Below are 18,369 nucleotides of genomic sequence, written 5' to 3'. Positions count from 1 at the left end.
CCAGCTGCCAGCTGGATGCAGCACCCTTCACCACCACTCTCCGGGCCCGTTCACCCAGCCAGTTCTTAACCCAGCGAAGGGTACAGCTGTCCAAGCCGCGGGCTGCCAGCTTTTCCAGGACAGTACAGCGGGGAACGGCGTCTCAAGCTTTGCTGAAGCCCTGGCAGACAACACGGCCCGGCGCTGCTCTGGGCGCGGGGGCAGAGACAGCGGGCAGCGGCCGAGCTCCGCAGTGCCGCTCCGGCTCCAGGAGCCCCGCTTTTCCCGAGAACGGGAAGCGGAAGGGACAGCGCCGCCGTCGGGGCGGGGCCGGGGCGGAGCGGAGCGGGGCCGGGGCGATGCTGGCGGTGCTGGCCGCCGCCTGGTCCCTGCTGGCCGCCGCCTTCCTGGCGGCGCTGCTGCTGCTCCGGTGGGCCCCGGCGCCGCGGCCCGGTGGCGCTGGCCCGGTGATCTCCGGCCTCTTCCAGGACCTCATTCGCTACGGGAAGACGAAGCGCCGGTGCGGGCAGCTCCCGGGCTGGCTGCGGCTCCTGCAGGTGCCCAAGAGGTGAGGCCCGGTCCTTCCGCCGTGGCGGCGCGTAGTGATGGTCGCGTAGTGATGGTCTCGGGTACCGGGTGCGCCTCTCGGGTACCGGGTGCGCATCTCGGGTACCGCAGCCGCCGGTCGCGGCAGTGAACAAGCAGCGCACGCCGAGAGCACGGCGGGGTTTTATAGAGTTGGGCTCAGCTTTGTTGCGAAGTGTTACTCTGGTTCTGCAGATGGGGAACCGAGGAGCGTAGAGACTGCGAGCGGTCATACGGAATTCATGTGCTCCAAATCGGAACAAAAATCTAATCCCTTGAATCCCAGTCGCATGCGAGGTCTCCAAAACAAACCTCCGGTCAGGCACCTGGGAACGTGGAATCCTGAGTAAATGTGACTGTGCAATATGCTGCAGGTTGACTGTCTTACACCACTTTGCAGTCGTTGCCTTCTCCCTTCAAGGTTTCTTTTTGAAATGTGGCCAATAACAGCATGGCGACACACCAATCCAGAGCTTGCTTGAACAGTCTCTGATAAGGCAAAAGAACCGCTGTGTTATCCAAATCCACCTTACCAGACGTTTGATGAAATGAAATGAAATATATGTATATGTTTAGATGTGTAAATAAATGAATTAAATTATTAGATATATGTTTAGTGAAATCCTAAAAGGAGGCAGTGCCCCCTCCACCCCCATTTAAAGCTTTTTATATGTTTCTGGTGTTATATATTATGGGATTTCTTATTTTTTAATCAGTAGCAGTGATTCATGACTGGAACTAGTCTTTGACTTGGACGTAGAGCCAGACAGGATCTTGCAAGGCCAGCAGGACAGGACTGGGAAGCTACTTAGCCTGAAGATCTGATCTCCCCTATCGTAACAATCTCTGACATATTTTGTATACAAAGCTTTCAAATGAAAAGTTAAAAAAAAGTTTTTTGACACAGCAAGTTATTCATGGAAAGGTTGTAATCTTGGTTATCAGGCTTCATGACACAGAATATACCCAGGGATGTGTTTAAAATGTGCAGTACCCTGAGTGAAAATAAGGATTCATAACAGCTTTGTCTTAATCTGTGTACTGCAGCTTCTTGTCTGAGTTGACCTTTCTCCAACAGAAGTTTCCCAACACCCCTTCTTAGGGAGATTGGTGTCTGAAGAATGTGCTTTTTCAGGGAATTGGTCTCAAGGTCTCAATATGTACAAAGCAATTCTGTTAGTTAATCATAATAATGTCAGTGAATCCATAACACTTCTACCTGAAAGAATAGAGAAGATCATGAAGGTAGCCACTGAGGTGTTTTCTATTCTCTTCAACTGCATCTTGTTTCCAGACAAGCATTGTGTTTTCACTAGCCTGGGCTTGTTTTTAACTTTGCCATTCTGTCTTGTAAAATGTTGTGTTGCATTTCAGGTTGGTTTGGCAAATAGTGAAAATTCCTCTTGTTGAGGAGGGATGGCACAAGTACTTACTGCAGTGCTGGTTTGATCTGTAGGTCAGATATATCCCCACTGTAATCGGGATTGCTGAAAGCTCGAAGGGTGTGTCTCTCTTAAGTTGCCAGGGCTTGTTTGTGTGCTGGTAGCAAAAATCAATGTGTGGAGAAAGTTTCCTGGCAAGCAACAAGATATGAGTCAATTGAGTAATAGGACTTCAGGGAAAGAGCTTGAAACTTGGAGGTTATGGTGAGTTTTTATCAATGTACAAATTCTGTTTGTCTTAGAAAGTGAGGGAGGGGGGTTAAATTTTAGTTCTGCTGTTGTGAATCGGCAGACAGAATGTTGCAGTTTCTGCTTTGTAGGAGAAGGAACTGAGGAGAAGTCATAATCTATAGGGAAAGCCAGCTGCCAAAGGGCAATGTGCTCTGGAGCATGCAGGGGTGCTCACTGCTGCTGTGATTCTGACTTGATCTCTTTGTGCTCTTGAGAGATAGCTGAGCTGCTCTGGGCGGGGGGGGGGGGGGGGTGTCACTGGTTTCACTAAGCAAGGGTGCTGTAGCCCTTCACTGCCCCAAGAGAAGAGTTTGCCTGTTCAACAGAAATATGGTCTTCACTTGACTATACAGCTATATCCTAGTTTTGTACCTGTAGTTACATTGTCAAGTCAAGGCCATCAGTGTCTTCCCATGGAACATATTTTATCTCTTTGCAGATGTTCCCAGAAGTCCTGATTTTTCTTCACTGCCAGAAGGACTTCTAATTTTAAAAGCAAATGGAAATACTGGATCACCTAGTTGGAGCTGGATATTGTAAACAGCTGTATATTGCTGGATATTGTAAATAGCTGTAGGCTGTTTAACTCAGCTCAGTTACCTGCCTTGACTGTCATGTCTTGCATTTGGTAATGCACAATATGCTTTTCTAAGTGCATTACGGGGTTGGGAGATTCTTTGTTTTCTTAAAAAAAAAACACAATTGTGTGGTGTTGCCTTGTAATCACCCAGCAATGTTGATGGTCACTGCGTTTTTTCTATATGATTGTTGCAGACCTTGAATTTGCAGAAGGACAAGATATTTTAATGTAGAGGAGGGTAATTACTTCTGGGTTCCTTTGATGAATTTTAGCATGTCATGTAATGCACCCACTGGAACTGAGAAAAGTGGGAGTGCTGTGAAGTGCAGCAGCTTGGAAATAAGCAGAAAACTAACCTGAATGTGCTTTGAGCAGTGTAAATTATAAAGAAAATGTACATCACGATTAGTTGTAAGCCTTGAGGACTACTTTTGCAATGTGTGGATTACACTGTCTCCTCTTTAGTGCAGCTATGGTTAGTAAGGTAAGCTAAGTTAGGTTATTCCAGGCAGCATTTTACCGGGATAAAATGTGTTAAGGTTATTCCTGCTTGGTACCACTGAAGTCCTGAGATTTCTACTTGGACATTTGATGTGGGCACCAGAATGGAATGTAGTCCCCATCAGACAAGCATGTCCTGCAGCTACATTTCCAAGGAATGATGAGAACATTAATGAAAACCCTTTTTTGTTCCCACAGGTGGTTTACTCACTTTTATGTGGTTTCTGTGCTCTGGAATGGTTTCCTGCTGATCTGTCTTTTCCGAGCTGAGTTCCTTGGAGAGTCACTCCCATCATGGATTCAGGACATGCACCATGCTCTTGGCAGAGATTCTCAGAGCAAGGACACAGGCAAGTATTCCAGATATTATAATGTAGCCATATAAATGAAAAACTTGAACACTGAATTTGTAACCAAGTGCTACTTCATTGGTTGCTTTTCAACTACACTCCAAATTACTTTCCTGGTACACCAAGTACCTTTGTCATGATTGAAGATAGAAATATTTATGGATATGCTGGCTTTCAGCAATCCTTTTAACAGAAAAGGCCATTAGCACCTTCTGGAAGAAATCTTGCTTTGTCAGCAGTGCCTCACATGTACAAATATTTTTCCCAGTTAATTTAAAATGAGGGTAAAGTTCTGCTCTGGGAAGAGGAAACAGTCTTTTTTAAGCACTGTCAGGGTTAAATTGTTCCTGTCTGTTTCAAAGTTGCTGGTTTTTGTCTGTAAGCAGATAGTGAACACTTCTCTGCACTCCTGGTTCTCCTGCTCCTTTGGCTGCATAGCTGTCGAAGACTTGCAGAATGCCTCTGGACCAGTGTGTTTTCCAGTGGTGTCATTCATATCGTGCAGTACTGCTTTGGACTTGGTTACTACATTGCTGTTGGCTCAACTGTGCTGTGTCAAGTGCCTACTAATGTCAGAAATGGTAAGTGCCTGCTTAGTTATCATCAAAGATGCAGTTTTGCTCTCATTTGTTTCCATTGTGGCGCATGGTTTCATAGAGAGCTCCTTGTTTGAGGAGTGTGTTAACTGATGAGACATAAAAGTACTTCCTGGCATAGTTCAAAGTAATTACATTTCAGTATATCACACAATCACTCAGCCTTATACACAAACACAGGCAGGAACACATTTTCATGGTTTTCTGCTGAAAGGATATAGATCATATGCTTTGTGAAGGACAGTAATAGGTACCAGCTCTCAAATGGCACAACTTCAGTTCTCAAAGCGAAGAGGAGTTTTTTTTGTTGTAAGCTTTCCTGCAAGCCAAGTCTGCAAGGCTGTCTTGACCACCTCCTTTTTTTTCCACAGAGAACTTGCCACTGCTCTGCCTTGACTCAGGCAGTGTCTTTCCCTTGATACTGTAATGTTTCCATTAGTACATGAGAAATTTGTATTATATGACTTGTTTTTGCCAACACATTCCATTGGGTCTCATAACTGAGCTGCTCAATCCCCTGCACAGACAAACCATCAGCTGGCTGTAGCACTCCTCCTGTGATTAATTTTTGTGAGGCAGTCATTACCAAGTTTGGTGAAGTTTTTAAGCACTTTGAAGCATGTCAGGCAGGGGGTGGTATGTGTATGTGTATGTACATGTGTGTGTATGTATGTGTATCACTGTGAGAGAGACAACTGTGTGCTTGTCTGTTGATCTGAGCCATGACAGCATGTTTAATTAGGATGATAATAGTTACAAACAGTGTTGAATATTGAGGTCTTAGACTACCAATTATGTGTCATTATACATCACACTGTATTTCAAGCTGCTGGATTAATAACTAGGTATTGTAGTATAGAGCAGTCAAGGGAAATGAGCTACTACCTGGGCACTCAAATGATAGAGGATTTCAAAGCCTCTTTCAAGGAATTAGAGGCTCACTACTAGAATTTTGTAAGCCAATAACTTTTGAGAAAATGTTATATAGTGTTTTGAGATGTTATATATGTTATATATATATATATTGTTTGAGATATTATATATGTTATAACACTATATGTTATATAGTGTTTTGAGATGATGCTTGGGAAGTTACTTCCTGGCCATATATTAATAAAACATGTTTCATTCAGGAAAAAAGCTTTCTGTGCAGATCTGCTGGTATCACATCATAGGAGTTATGACGTACATTTGGGCCTCTCTTCACCAACACAGATGCCTTGCAATTCTAGCTAATCTTAGGAAAAGCAGATCAGGTAAGATGTTTCATTTCTCTCAACTGTTTACTTAGGGTTTTTTTTTCCTGGTTGTTTCAATAGGCTTCTGTAGCTTCTAATACCTTAAACACAAGTGTTTCTCTGTTCCTGTAGTGTGTAGATTAAATGAGGCTGTTTTGATAGCTGAACTGGGGGGCAGAGGGTGTGGTATGTCTGTATATGTAGTTCTGTAAAACTTTAGATGAAGCTCTATCTTCTAACATCATAAAGATAGACATGGTTTCCATATTCTGTGTTTGCACAGCCAGAGGTGGCAGCTTGTTTCATTAAGTGCAAAGCTGTCACATCAGATGGAGGTGGATGATGATGATTAATCAGCATATTGTTCTATAATTGTGAGAAGATTATGATGATTAATAAGCATATTGTTCTGTAATTGTGAGAAGAAGAGTTTGTTTAATGCATCTTAACAGTTAATTTCTTTCTGTTTGCTTGCAGGAAAGGTTGTAAGTCTGAGCCACAGTGTACCTTTTGGAGACTGGTTTGAGAGTGTCTCTTGTCCTCATTATTTTGCAGAGCTCCTCATATATGTTTCTATGGCCATCACACTTGGAATGCACAATGTGACATGGTGGTGTGTAGTGATGTATGTTCTTTTTAACCAGGCACTGGCTGCTGTTTTGTGTCATGAGTTTTATCATAAAAACTTTAGCTCCTACCCAAAGCATCGAAAAGCATTTATACCACTTGTTTTTTAGAGAATTTTTTCTAAAGTATTTTCATGAAAATCGGGAATAAAAGAGATTAATGGTTTATTAAAACCCAGGTAAAGTTGCACACTTTCTCTAATTCTACCTCAAAAGCTCATAATTTTAATGATAATCTCGTCCATGTAACCAATTTTTGAGGAACTGTAAGGTCTCTACATATCATGGAAGCTAAAAAAGGTTTACTGAACACCTTAATTCAAAGTGGAGAGATGCTAATTGTGTCTTTTTTATAATTATATCTTATGCATAAAACACTTGCTGTTGTGCAGCAAGTCCAAATTCATATCTGTGAAAACTATTGAAAGGAAGTAATCATTTGAACTACTGTATTTCATGTCTTGACTAATATTTAAGCATATTTCTTTCCAAGTCTCTTTTCTTTGAATCACTTCAGAGGGAGGTAAATTGTGTATCTTTCTGTGCTTCCCTGGTGACAGTGAAAACCAGCCTCTGCTTTACAACTGGAAGCACAAAAAGCAATGGAGAAAGCTGTGGTGGTGGAGTGACTCATGCTCAGCAGTGGAGAAAAACAGACCCATTCGCTGCATTATCTCTTCTGCACCAAAGTGGTTTTGTTCATTGATGAAGACTGCTTTCCCCCTAAACTGGGAAAATGGTGGAATGTCCTCTGACTGAAAAGAGAGTGGAAGAGAATTTGCAGAAAATTAATGTTCTTTGTTGTGGCTCTGTTGTCTCTAAAGTGGGTTTTTGGAGTCCTTCCTGTGTTAGAGGGGGCAGCTATGCAGGGTGACCGTGACCACGACTACCCTGGTTTCTAAATAGATATAATGAACTGCCAAGGCAGAGCACACACAGAACACAGTACCTGACAAGCATTGCAAAGAAGTTCTTAATGGGGAGATAATGTAACTCAGCACAGGGACTTTTTTTGCACTTAACTATTGAATATTTTGGTCCTTCTCACAACACTGGTGTGAATGATCAGTTTGTGTGATGAAATTATATGGGTGCTGATGGTTCAGGATGTTGTCTACTTACATGCACACATTATTTTGTATATAAGAAGTATTTTTCTACAATGAAGTATATCTTATGAATTGCCTAATTAAAGATTTATTACAATCTGTTTCTATTTTGAATGGTTTTTCAAAATGGAACTTATATATTTGAAAAACATGAGCAATCACTTTATTGCTCCTCAGGAAGCACATTCCTGTCCTTGCTCTGGGGAGAACATTGGGGCACACAGCTATCCTGGGGTCCCCAGGGAGAGCATGACCTGGAGTGCTGTGTCAGGTTCTGGGCTCCTCAGTTCAGGAGAGACATGGAGCTCCTGGAGCAGGTCCAGCAAGGGCAACAGAGATGGTTAAGGGATTGGAGCATCTCTCTCTTAAACAAGAAAAGGTGGAGGAAGCTGTTCATCCTCAAGAAGAGACTGAGAGGGGAACTCATCAATGTCTTCAAGTATCTAGAGGTGGGCATGGTGCCAAGAGGATGGATTCAGGCTCGCCTTGGTGGTGCCAACCAACGGGACGAGAGGCAATGGGCAGAAACTGATACCCACGAAGTTTCACCTGAATATGAGGAGGAACTTCTTTTCTGTGCAGGGGACTGAGCACTGGAACAGATTTCCCAGAGAGGCAGTGGAGTCTCCCTCACTAGAAGTATCAGGAACTGCCGGACACAGCCACAGCCCTGTAGGTGGCCGTGCCTGAGCAGGGAGCAGGGGCTCGGACGGGCCGGCCGTGCCTGAGCAGGGAGCAGAGGCTCGGACGGGCCGGCCGTGCCTGAGCAGGGAGCAGGGGCTCGGACGGGCCGGCCGTGCCTGAGCAGGGAGCAGAGGCTCGGACGGGCCTGCCGTGCCTGAGCAGGGAGCAGGGGCTCGGACGGGCCTGCCGTGCCTGAGCAGAGGCTCGGACGGGCTGGCCGCTGTCAGCCCGACCCGCTCTGTGATTCCGTGCTCGGGGCCCTGCTGGGCTCACGCATACACGAAGCGCTGCTGTGCACTTGGCTAACAACGAAACCGAGACGTGTCCGGGCCGTTCCTATGCGGATTTTTTTTGCCGCCTTACGCAGCCGCTGCCGGTCCCTCCCGCTGCGCCCTTTCCCTGCCCGTAAGGAAGCCCAAACGGGGAAGGGACGTGCTTGGACTCGCCCGCACCTTTGCCCGTCGCTCGCCACGCCGGGAGCCGAAGGAGGGAGAGGGCGGACCCCGGCACCCCGGCAGACGGCGGCGGGCCCCGGCAGCTCGGCGGGAGGCGGGGCGGGTGGGGCGGGACGTCCGCGCGCGGCAGGAAGCGGGCGCGGGCGGGGCGGCGGCGGGGCCGCGGCGCGGGCGGTGACGCGGCGCCCTGAACCGGGGCTCGCGCCGCCCCCCAGCTCCGCGCTCGGCCGCCATGGGGTCCCAGCCGCCGCTGCCGCCGCTCCCGCGGGCCGCCGCGCTGCTGCTGGCGGCCGCGCTGCTGCTGGCGGCCCCGGCGCGGCTCCGCGCCGCTCCTGAGGAAGAGCCCGGCAGGAAGAAGGAGCCGCCGCCACCGCCGGCGGCGCAGGGAGCGGAGCCGCGGGCTGAGGTGAGGCGGGGACGGGCCGCGCCGGCTGCCCGCGCTGTGCCCCCCGCGGCAGCGCTCGGCCGGCGCCGCGCTGCGCATCCGGAGGCCGTCGGGCTCCGAAATTCCCCGCTTTAGGATAAAAAAAGGAGGGCTGTAGGGCCACCGCATCTTCCCCTTTTTCTGCTAAAAGAGATCTATGTCCGACACGGGAAGGGGGTCAGTGCTCTCTTTCCCCCGCAGAAGCAGCTGAAAGCCGGCTTTGTTGCTGCTCCAAAGCTGCCAGGTTTTTTTTCCTCTTAACAATTAATATAAATTCCTTTGCATTAAAACTTATTCAGCAGTGTTCTCGGCGAGGGGATTCTAGTTCCACTGATCTCACAGAGGGATGGAAAAATTCCTGAGATGTGGCTTGGTGTAGCACATCGAGCGCGCCGGGTGTCACACACACAAACCAGAAAACATAGAATGCTGCAAAAGGTGAAGGGGCTCTGGGAAGTCACAGTGTGTCACACAGAGCGTGGGAGCTAAATATCAACACCAGGAAACTTGGAGCACTGCTGAAAGTGGAATGCTGGGAAGCCGTCATGTCAAAACAGGCTGCGGGCTGTCTCTGCTGGTGGATGTGCTGGAACAAGCTTTCTCAGCCACCCCTGGTCAGGAATGTGAACATCGGTATAGAGATCTTGGGCCTTGCTTTTGATCACAGGTATCTTACTGTGTGTAGAAGTAAGCACTTAGGTGAGTGAGTGGGGACCAGAGTGTGCTGGTCTGGTTTCACCACTGGAGGTTCTTAAAGTTAGTTTTCAGCAAACACAGAGCAAGTGCAGAAGAAGCTGATGATAACTGGCACAACATTTGGCTTGGGGTCAAACAGAAATGTGTAGGCTAGATAATAGGAATAAATTTTCTCATGTGTGAGGGGTTAGGTTGCCCAAAGAAATTGTGGGTGCCCCATCCCTGGAAGTGTTCAAGGCTAGGTTGGATGGAGCTCTGAGCAACCTGGTCTAGTGAAAAATGTTCCTACCCACTGCACGGGTCTTAAAACTAGATGATTGCTAAGATTCTGTCCAACCCAGCCCATTCTATGAACCTATGAAATTTTAATGCATCTGAGATGCAAAGATTTTGCAAGGGAAGAAAATTATCCTGACCATTTTTGAATGGGCTTCTTTTTTTCCTAAGGTATCATAGTTACCCAGTTTTATTTTGAAGCACTTACTAATATTTATATCAGAAAACTGTTCACAGTTAAGGGATGTTAAAGACAGCAGTATTGGACATGAGCTGACCATGTTTTATTGTAATGGTGGTTCTCATGTTCTGGTAATAGCATGCACAGTGCAGTAATGTTTTAATAATCAGCAGGATCCTCTTGCCAAGTGCCTAACTGGCAATTTGAAGTGGGTGGCAGCCAGGAACTAGTTAATGGTCATTAATGAACATGAGAGGTGTATCTGCTTAAAATGTCACTCTACACAGGTTGGTATGACAGGAGAAATACAAGGCTTTGTATTTCTGTGTACTAAGCATTTGAGCCTAATTGAGGAGTGTTTAGGATTTGTTTTGTGTTTTCCTCTCCCCCCCTTCTTACAGAAAGGCTCCTCGCTAGTTGCTCCAGTCCACATTGTCAGCGAAGAGTCAGCTGACAAGACTAACTTGGGCTTTATTCATGCCTTCGTGGCTGCTATCTCGGTCATCATCGTGTCGGAGCTGGGGGACAAGACCTTCTTCATCGCGGCCATCATGGCCATGCGCTACAACCGCCTGACCGTGCTGGCTGGTGCTATGCTTGCCCTGGGACTCATGACGTGTTTGTCAGGTTGGCACGCTGCTTTTTCTGCTTTGTTTTATCCCTTACGAAGTGATGGGTATGTGTTTATCAAAAAACCTTAAGTGGAGTGCAGGTGTTTTGAGGAGAGTGTGAAGTTTTTCCTGTGGAGCATGGAATCTCAGATGGAGTATTTAGACTCTTTCTTATAAATTAAGTCTTTGTGTTCCCTAGGCTTCAACTGGAGTTTAAGGAAGGGGAATAAGATGAATGAGATGGAGAGCCTAAGCCCTTCCTTTGATTTTTGGACTGGTTTACTTTTTTTTTTTTATGCTCCTGTTAAATTAGTGTGCCTAAAGGGAGTGTGGGAGTGGCTTCTGTTTTTCCTCCTAAGGCAAAAGATTCTTTATATGATGACACATTTTCCTCATCTGACTTGTATTCCTGCACACATAGCTGTTTGGATCTGTGCTGGGAGCTGTGTAAGTGGAAGATGGAGGGGCGGGAGCAGGAAGTAAGGTATCAGGGGGCATTTGAGGAACCTGTAGCCATGGGCACTTAGGTAGCTGTGATTGTAAAATGGATCAGCCTTCAGGTACATCAGATGCAGCACAGAGTTTGTCTGTGTGCTCATTTCTAACCATGCCCATTTCAGAAAGTACTGGAAATAGTGGTGAATGGTTTCTGCATGCTGGAGACAGCCAGTTCACTGGCACAGGCTGCTTGGCAAGTGTTTCTGTGAATGGTTTTTGGGTGTGTAGCTGTTGCTGTGTACACTGCTGCGACTATTGCAGCTTTAGTTAGAGCAGTTTCCACTTGCATTGTGTGTAATTTCTCCTGCCCATTATGGCTCTCTTTCTCTATACGAATTCTTTCTTCAAATCTTTCTTAATGCTTTCTCATAAAAGCTTCATCTTCTGCTTTTATCCCCCAGTTTAGAGGTTCCCAATTATTTATTCCCTTTTCAGAAAGAAACTTGTTTTGTTGTTTGGTTCTTCCTCCCCCACACCATTTCCTTCTCCTATCTCTTGCCCTTGTTTTATACAAGCTGAGTTTGGAAATTCCAGGGGAGGTTGCCCACCTTGATTTCATGAACACATACTCACTTAAACTCTTTAGTTCCAAATAATCTACTGAGTTTATTTTGTCAAGCACAGCTTGAAAAAATATCCCGTCTTACAGTTCTGATTATTTCACTGTGTCTATGCTTATATATGTAAGAAATGCTAGGAAAAAGATAGCCTTTTTTTCTAGCTTTCTTGCATTGTTTTACTGCAGTATTTTCAGTCTTTTTAAAGAAGTTTAGTTTAACTCCTGGTTTATTTAGCTTTGCAAATAGTACTGCTATTTGTGTATGTATGTGTTGTGTTCATAAGTAATGAGGCTGATTAATTCTGGTCTCATTCTTACTTCTGGTAGTGGCAGTGCAGAATTATTTCTAGATCATGTAATAACTTCTGAGTGCATTTTTCAACTAAAAAGGTGTGTACAAAAAACCACATGTGGTAGTATGCTTCCTTTTAGCTAATTGCTTGTGAAATAAAGTACCAGAAGCACTTTTAAGTGCATGGTCCAAACAACCTTGAATATAAGGTGTGGACTTTTTATTTCTTCTCATTTATATAGGTCTTTTTCTGTCAAAAAGTGCTAAGTGGTCTTACTTCGTGAAAACTAAGTACTTTGTCCTGGATACATTTTTCTTATTTAAGAACTAGTTTTGGCTTTGTTTAATCACCCTCAATACCTTTAAAAGACATGCTGTGAAGGTTGCTTTTCAGTCTGTGTGGGGGATCTGCCTTTGATATAAAGAAAGATCAAAGTTGGTCACATTGTGTGTATGTGGGGAATATGGGGAGCAAGGGAATAGGAATGTGCACTTGGCAAAGGAAGACAGACATGGATTCACCCAGCTGGATGATTTGTAGATATGCCTGGTAGATTTACCTCATTGAAAATCTTATTCTGACTATCTGATAAATGAAATGATTGGAAAGAGATGCTATCCAACTTGTAAATGGAATTAACTGGGGAACACTATGACTAATCTAACACAATTACAGATGGTAGTTTAATGGTGTGTACGGAGAAAGACAGGACTTGCATAGACCTTGATGGGAAAGATAGTGTTGTTTGGACTGGCTCTCAGGAACAGCAGGGCCTCAGCTTTGGCTGGAGTGCATTGTCTTTGTCTTAGTGGACTTCAGTCTCTGGCATAACCAGTAATGGTTGGAGCTTCTTGCATGTTATCTTCCAAACACTTAGAAAATTATACAAAACTAACAAAATATGCAATATTTATTTATCAGTGGATATTTGGATTGCTGACTTTGCTAGCAAGCATTTCTTAGATGTGGGAAAAACAATTATGATCCTCATGCTTATTTTTTTAAAGGACACATTTGTTTTCTTTCCAGTTTTGTTTGGCTATGCCACCACAGTTATTCCTCGTGTGTACACATACTATGTGTCAACAGCACTGTTTGCAATCTTTGGCATCCGAATGCTTCGGGAGGGCTTGAAAATGAGTCCAGATGAAGGTCAGGAAGAACTGGAGGAAGTTCAAGCAGAAATTAAAAAAAAAGATGAGGAAGTAAGTAATGAAATTGCTGTTGGTTTTAGTTGGTGGAAGAATTACAGCTGTGAAGCTGCAGAGCAGCACTGTCATGTTTGGGGTGTTCAGCTGTGTCTGTAACTGATAAACTGACGCAGAAAGTGTGTGGTAGATGGGATGGAAGTGGTTCCCAGAAGGCTTTTTCAGCAGGTGATTCCAGTCCTGTGGCAAGCCTGGCTTCTTAGGAGAGAAGGGACCTTCTACTTAGTGTGGGTGGTTCTGACGTGTTTTTAATGCATTGCTAGCAGAGAGGATACCAACAGCTTATTCTTGGCTCTACTTTTATTTCTTCTAATGGTCAGACACTTTATTTGTAAGCAGTACAAGATGGACAATAATCAAAGGTTAGAGCTGATTGCAGCTGTACATATGTGTGTATATTTCCACACACGTGGAGATATACACACATACACAGTATGTGTATATATTTTATATACACAGATGTATATGTATACACAGTATGTATATATATAGAGCTTTTTTTTGTAATGGTGACTATAAATATGTTGATAATGCAGCAGGCAGTGGCTAATAACATTCTAGAAACAAAATATCTAGCTTTATTTTCTAGTGTTTCATTAGGGTTGCTTGGATGACATTTTTAATTTTATGGTTATTTTTTGGGTTTTTTTCCCTTGATCTCCACAGCTTCAGAGAACAAAACTGTTAAATGGGCCGGGAGATGTGGAATCTGGGCCAGGCACCACTATACCTCAGAAGAAGTGGCTACACTTTATTTCACCAATCTTTGTTCAAGCTTTTACGTTAACATTTTTAGCAGAATGGGGCGATCGTTCCCAATTAACAACCATAGTCTTGGCTGCCAGAGAGGTGAGTGTTGCAGAATCCCTGCTGTTCTTTTGCCTTCTTTGGGTTGCCCATAGAGGGATAAGAAACAAAATACCTCCTCTTGCAGGAGGTATCAGATTCACACCTGCTGCCTTGATGTGCTTCATGTAGTCTGTGTCAAGACCTGACAGGAAATGCACTGAAGCTCTGTGTAGTATTAAAACTGTTACATGATTGGGACTGCACTGGCATTTCTGGAAATAGCTGCTTTATGTCATGCAGCTGTATGTCATGCAGCTGACATCAATTGGGGTTTGGTACAGTGTTGAGAGATGTTACAGAAGAGATGTTTCTTTGCTCTTTGTGGTCATTCAGTTTTAACTGGGTAACTTTAAAAGATACTTCCATTCCATCAAGCTTTAAACTGTTAGAAAGTTAACCTCCTCAGATACCTCTTGTTAAAATTGAGTAAATATGGTTCATATAGAAGGACAATAAACTCTAAACTGCTAAGTAATGCTGTAAGTTAAATTATATTCATTGTGGTGATTAGAGTGTATATAGCTGTATTACACTTAAAGGAAGATGAAGGCTTATAGTCAAGCTTTTAATAAACATAAGTAGCTTGCCCATGCTCTTTCATGCATTGAGATAATTAACATTTTTTTCCCTAGGACTCATGCTTCTTTCAGGCACACTTTCAGATGTTCCCTAGGGATAAATCAGGGCTGTGTAATGAAGGAGGCTGTAACCTGCAGGAACCTCTTGTCTCTGTTACAGTGTAGGGAAGATGTTTAGAGCTAACAGCAGGAGAGGATGATCTCATTGTTCTTGGAAAAAAAGGAAGCACTACAGCCTCTGCCCAATTTGCTAGGCAAGTTGCTTAAGCCCATCTTTTTACAGGGGATTGTTGACTTCTGGTTTCCATTTCCTAAGTGTCCCCTTTGGAAGTGTCTGTCAGACTCTTTAGTCTGATTTGTGAAATGCTGAGCATTGTAGTTAAAGCCCATGGGCTGTACCTGTAGCATATGAAATGTTCATAAGAGTGCTACCAAACAAAAAATGAATTGAAGTTATCTTGATACTGGCTTTCAAAATCAGTGAATAATTGTGATGGAATGGGGGGGATCCACCTACTGCCAGTGAGGGCTGTATAGGTAATTGCTGGCTGTAGGGGTATCCAGGGACTCTGGGTCCTGCTCCTGGGGGCCTGTTTGTTCTGCTGGCCCAGCCCTGCTTCTTCCTGCCCTTCTTGGTGCTTTCCAACCCACTGACTGCTTGGTGCTTGTCACCTCTTCTCACTGGCTTGTGGTTTTTGTTCTTTTGGCCTAGTGGGTGTTGTCTTCAAACCCAGAATTTCTTAGACAGTTTTGCTGTTCGCCTGTTGGAGATTTCATGCATTCCTTAGGTGATGGCAGCAGCTTTATTTTTTTCCTTTTGGAACTAAAAGTGTCACATAGAGATGAGCAGGGGACATACGCTGTCCTTAGCTGTGTAATTTCTAAGGAGATCTGAGAAACCTCTTTATGTACTGCAGTTGTTCACACACTGAGGAGCTGCTTGTTATTCAGTGATGTGAAAAACTGTTGTTGACAGTAAATTATAAAATAATTTATTATCCTCTGGACTGCAGACCTTTCATGCTTATGCTTCCCTCTTTGGATGACAGAGCAGGGCAGAGTGTGGAGCACAAGTGGAAGAAGCAGAGCAAAGAACTTGGAATGAAAGCTTTAATTTGCAGTTCAAGGACTTATTTTGCTCTTTCTTTATAGATAGGTGGGTGTTCTTCCAGCTGACGCATATTGTGTTTTTCAACAGCTGCCACCTTCCCTCTAGAGGTTGCTTATTGGTTTAACTACAGCAGAGCGATTTCTGGATCTATAATTAACAACATAAAGATGCTGCATGGCTGAAACATGCTATATGCTCCTATCTTAGGCTGGGTTTAAGTCTGTCTCACCAGCTGATGTTCACTATTACTAGTCTTTAGGACAGTGCTGAACAGCAGAGCAGAGGAATCACCAGACAGTATCCTCCATGCTTGTCAGTTAGCAACCAGGGAATCAAAGCACTGCTCTGAGGTTGTTGTAGGACTAGTGGGTTTTCAACAGTGATTATTTATCTTTTTGTGCCTTTTTTTTTCCCCTTAGGATCCCTATGGTGTGGCAGTAGGAGGAACAGTGGGACATTGCCTATGCACTGGTTTAGCAGTTATTGGAGGGAGAATGATAGCACAAAAAATTTCTGTTAGGACTGGTAAGTGAAAACTCACTCCAACCAAAAAAATGGAATGCTGGTAATGTTTGTGGTGTGAAGAGCTGCATGCTTGGGAACAGTATTTCTTGAAACTTTTGGAAAACCCATAAAAACTGGTGGTTTGGTTTGGGTTATTTGGGGATTTTTTGGAGTCTGTCTTAGGTCCCACCTTGTTTTGCTTCACTATTAGCTACTTCTTTTAGGAGACCAGAGGAAGGATATACACTATTTTAAATGGTCAGTGTTTATTGTTTGACAGTGGATAATAGGAATTCTGTTGCAATTCTGAGTCTAGACCGTCAGGTGAGCAAGAGAACTGCATCCTGATGACTTAACACCAGCCATTTAAAAGCTGTAAAAAGCACTCTTTGTGGCATAAATGTTTTTTTTTTTTTTATCATACCTGCTCCCAAGAATAATCCTGTGAAGCTGTTTCTTGTGTATATTCATTAATTCAGAATATTTGTTCGGCAGTTGCAGAGGTGGTAAAAAACCAACTTCACTGCTAAGAGTGAAACATGCACTCTGTTGTGTTTGTTTGCCGAGGAAATTGGTGACAAAATGCTAATCTTACAATGGTTTCATATGCTCCAAGCACAGTGTGGATCTTGAGCCACAGAAAAATAGCCTTAGATTAAACCAAATATCCTTCTAGGAACATTAGTTTTTTTAAAGAGTTGGGGAACATATGCAGTGGTGCTTTCCCAGAATTCTGTCCCAGCTTCTAACAGATTGTGGCTATTGCAAGCCGTTAATGTTTTTTGATACTTTTTCTTTCAATACAGTTGCCTAAAATGTGCAAAAAATGCTAAATGTATGTCAGTCACAATTGATGGCTTGCTCTGGCATGAGAATGTCCTATCCTATTTTCTGCCATACAGCCAAATACTCAACAGCAAGTGCTAACTTAGTTTTATACTGGCTCAAGTAATGAGTAAAACAAAGCTTTCTTCTGTGGGCCAGAATATATTCTTGGAGATGCAGTTAGACAGTGGATTGGCATATGGGCATCCCAAAACTAAGCTAGATAGAACATCCACTGATTGTAGCATGAATTTTTAAGTAAGGTTATTTGGGAATCAGACATTTTTTTTAAATAATGTTTGTAATGTGTCATGGAAGATAATTACTTTTTGATATCTAATTTCTTCTTGTTTTGTGTTTTCTTTTCAGTGACAATCATAGGAGGCATTGTCTTCTTAGCATTTGCATTTTCTGCACTATTTATAAGTCCAGACTCTGGTTTTTAAAATTTTTCATTGCTGTAGAAGAACAAGGATTGGAAGCATCAAGCAGTTATCCTTGTGTATTTTTGTATATAATGTACAGAATTCTAGTTAAACAATGCTGAAGATGAGACACTGAACTTTTTATAGCAGATGATTCATGGGACTCTGATGCATTTATGGACAGCTTCTGCACTGGAGATCTGCTTATTGTCTGGTTTGTTTGTGCTGTGGTGCCTGCTCCCATGGTGGGATTTGAGTGGTTTTCTTACTTGCTGGACCTGGCTCAGCTGAGTTCAAGGATCTACTCTCCAAAGTGTTGGGAATTCCTCCTTTCTTCCTCTGATGCACACAACCACCTTTCCTGTTTTTTCAAGAGCTGATTCTTCAGGCCTCTTGAAGCAGACCATGTTAAGGAGAAAACTGCTGGCTCCGCCTCCAAAGATGGTGGTTCCACGGTGCACCTGAGGCTGGATAACCTAAGCAACAAGAAACCTGGGAGCAGTTCCTCTGCCATCCAGTGGCTGAGCCAACCAACAGAGAATGTTATAAACTTAATTTAGAGGGAAAACTTCTTAATCAGGGATTTTTATCAGGAAATTGATATGGGGTGATTAACAACCTACTGTGTTCAATATGCAATCTGGCTGGAGCTTGTATTCTTTGACTTTTTTTTTTTTTTTTTTTAAATATTAAGGTATACAGAAAATAATTAAGTGGTCCAACTTAACCGTGTTCTATTCCCAGGACTGAGCAGTAATGGAATTCTTAGGTTTAGATGTATTCCTGATCTTTCTTTTTAGGAATAGAAATGTAATCTGGAAGAGTATTAATAAAACATAGTTCTCAATTTGTGTTATTTTCAGTTTGGTTTTGATGGCTGCCATAATTCCTGCCACAAAGGTTTACCTAGTGATTATGTACTTTAGGTGAGGAAAGTTTACTAAATTTATTTATT

General features: G+C 43.6%; 2 protein-coding genes across 4 annotated transcripts; both read left to right on the top strand.

Moving 5' to 3' along the window:
• Positions 1–329: 329 nt before the first annotated feature.
• Positions 330–7,344, top strand: SRD5A3 (steroid 5 alpha-reductase 3). Of its 3 annotated transcripts, none has more exons than XM_059844812.1 (6): positions 330–547; positions 3,517–3,668; positions 4,055–4,249; positions 5,398–5,520; positions 5,980–6,115; positions 6,689–7,344. In XM_059844812.1, the coding sequence occupies exons 1-6, from the start codon at positions 339–341 to the stop codon at positions 6,885–6,887; spliced, it is 1,014 nt and encodes a 337-aa protein (XP_059700795.1). In that variant the 5' UTR covers positions 330–338; the 3' UTR covers positions 6,888–7,344. The 3 variants fall into 3 exon arrangements, with proteins under 3 accessions (XP_059700795.1, XP_059700794.1, XP_059700796.1); XM_059844811.1 differs by having other exon boundaries at positions 5,980–6,127; XM_059844813.1 differs by having other exon boundaries at positions 5,980–6,920.
• A 1,249-nt stretch (positions 7,345–8,593) lies between these two features.
• On the top strand, positions 8,594–18,261 carry TMEM165 (transmembrane protein 165). The gene is made up of 6 exons (XM_059844828.1): positions 8,594–8,782; positions 10,355–10,580; positions 12,944–13,119; positions 13,789–13,971; positions 16,080–16,185; positions 17,359–18,261. Exons 1-6 carry the CDS (start codon positions 8,609–8,611, stop codon positions 17,433–17,435), a joined length of 942 nt encoding a protein of 313 aa, XP_059700811.1. The 5' UTR covers positions 8,594–8,608; the 3' UTR covers positions 17,436–18,261.
• The last annotated feature ends 108 nt before the right edge of the window (positions 18,262–18,369 follow it).

Source organism: Haemorhous mexicanus, chromosome 4, assembly GCF_027477595.1.
Source record: "Haemorhous mexicanus isolate bHaeMex1 chromosome 4, bHaeMex1.pri, whole genome shotgun sequence".
Lineage (NCBI taxonomy): Eukaryota > Metazoa > Chordata > Aves > Passeriformes > Fringillidae > Haemorhous > Haemorhous mexicanus.
This window is presented reverse-complemented; position numbering and strand designations above follow the sequence as displayed.

Coding starts and splice junctions, on each gene's coding strand:
- TMEM165 (XM_059844828.1), top strand. CDS start 8,609: ATGGGGTCCCAGCCGCCGCTGCCGCCGCTCCCGCGGGCCGCCGCGCTG. Junction 8,783..10,354: donor GAGCGGAGCCGCGGGCTGAG/GTGAGGCGGGGA, acceptor CCCTTCTTACAG/AAAGGCTCCTCGCTAGTTGC. Junction 13,120..13,788: donor TTAAAAAAAAAGATGAGGAA/GTAAGTAATGAA, acceptor TGATCTCCACAG/CTTCAGAGAACAAAACTGTT.
- SRD5A3 (XM_059844811.1), top strand. CDS start 339: ATGCTGGCGGTGCTGGCCGCCGCCTGGTCCCTGCTGGCCGCCGCCTTC. Junction 4,250..5,397: donor GCCTACTAATGTCAGAAATG/GTAAGTGCCTGC, acceptor TGTTTCATTCAG/GAAAAAAGCTTTCTGTGCAG. Junction 6,128..6,688: donor ACATGGTGGTGTGTAGTGAT/GTATGTTCTTTT, acceptor CCCTGGTGACAG/TGAAAACCAGCCTCTGCTTT.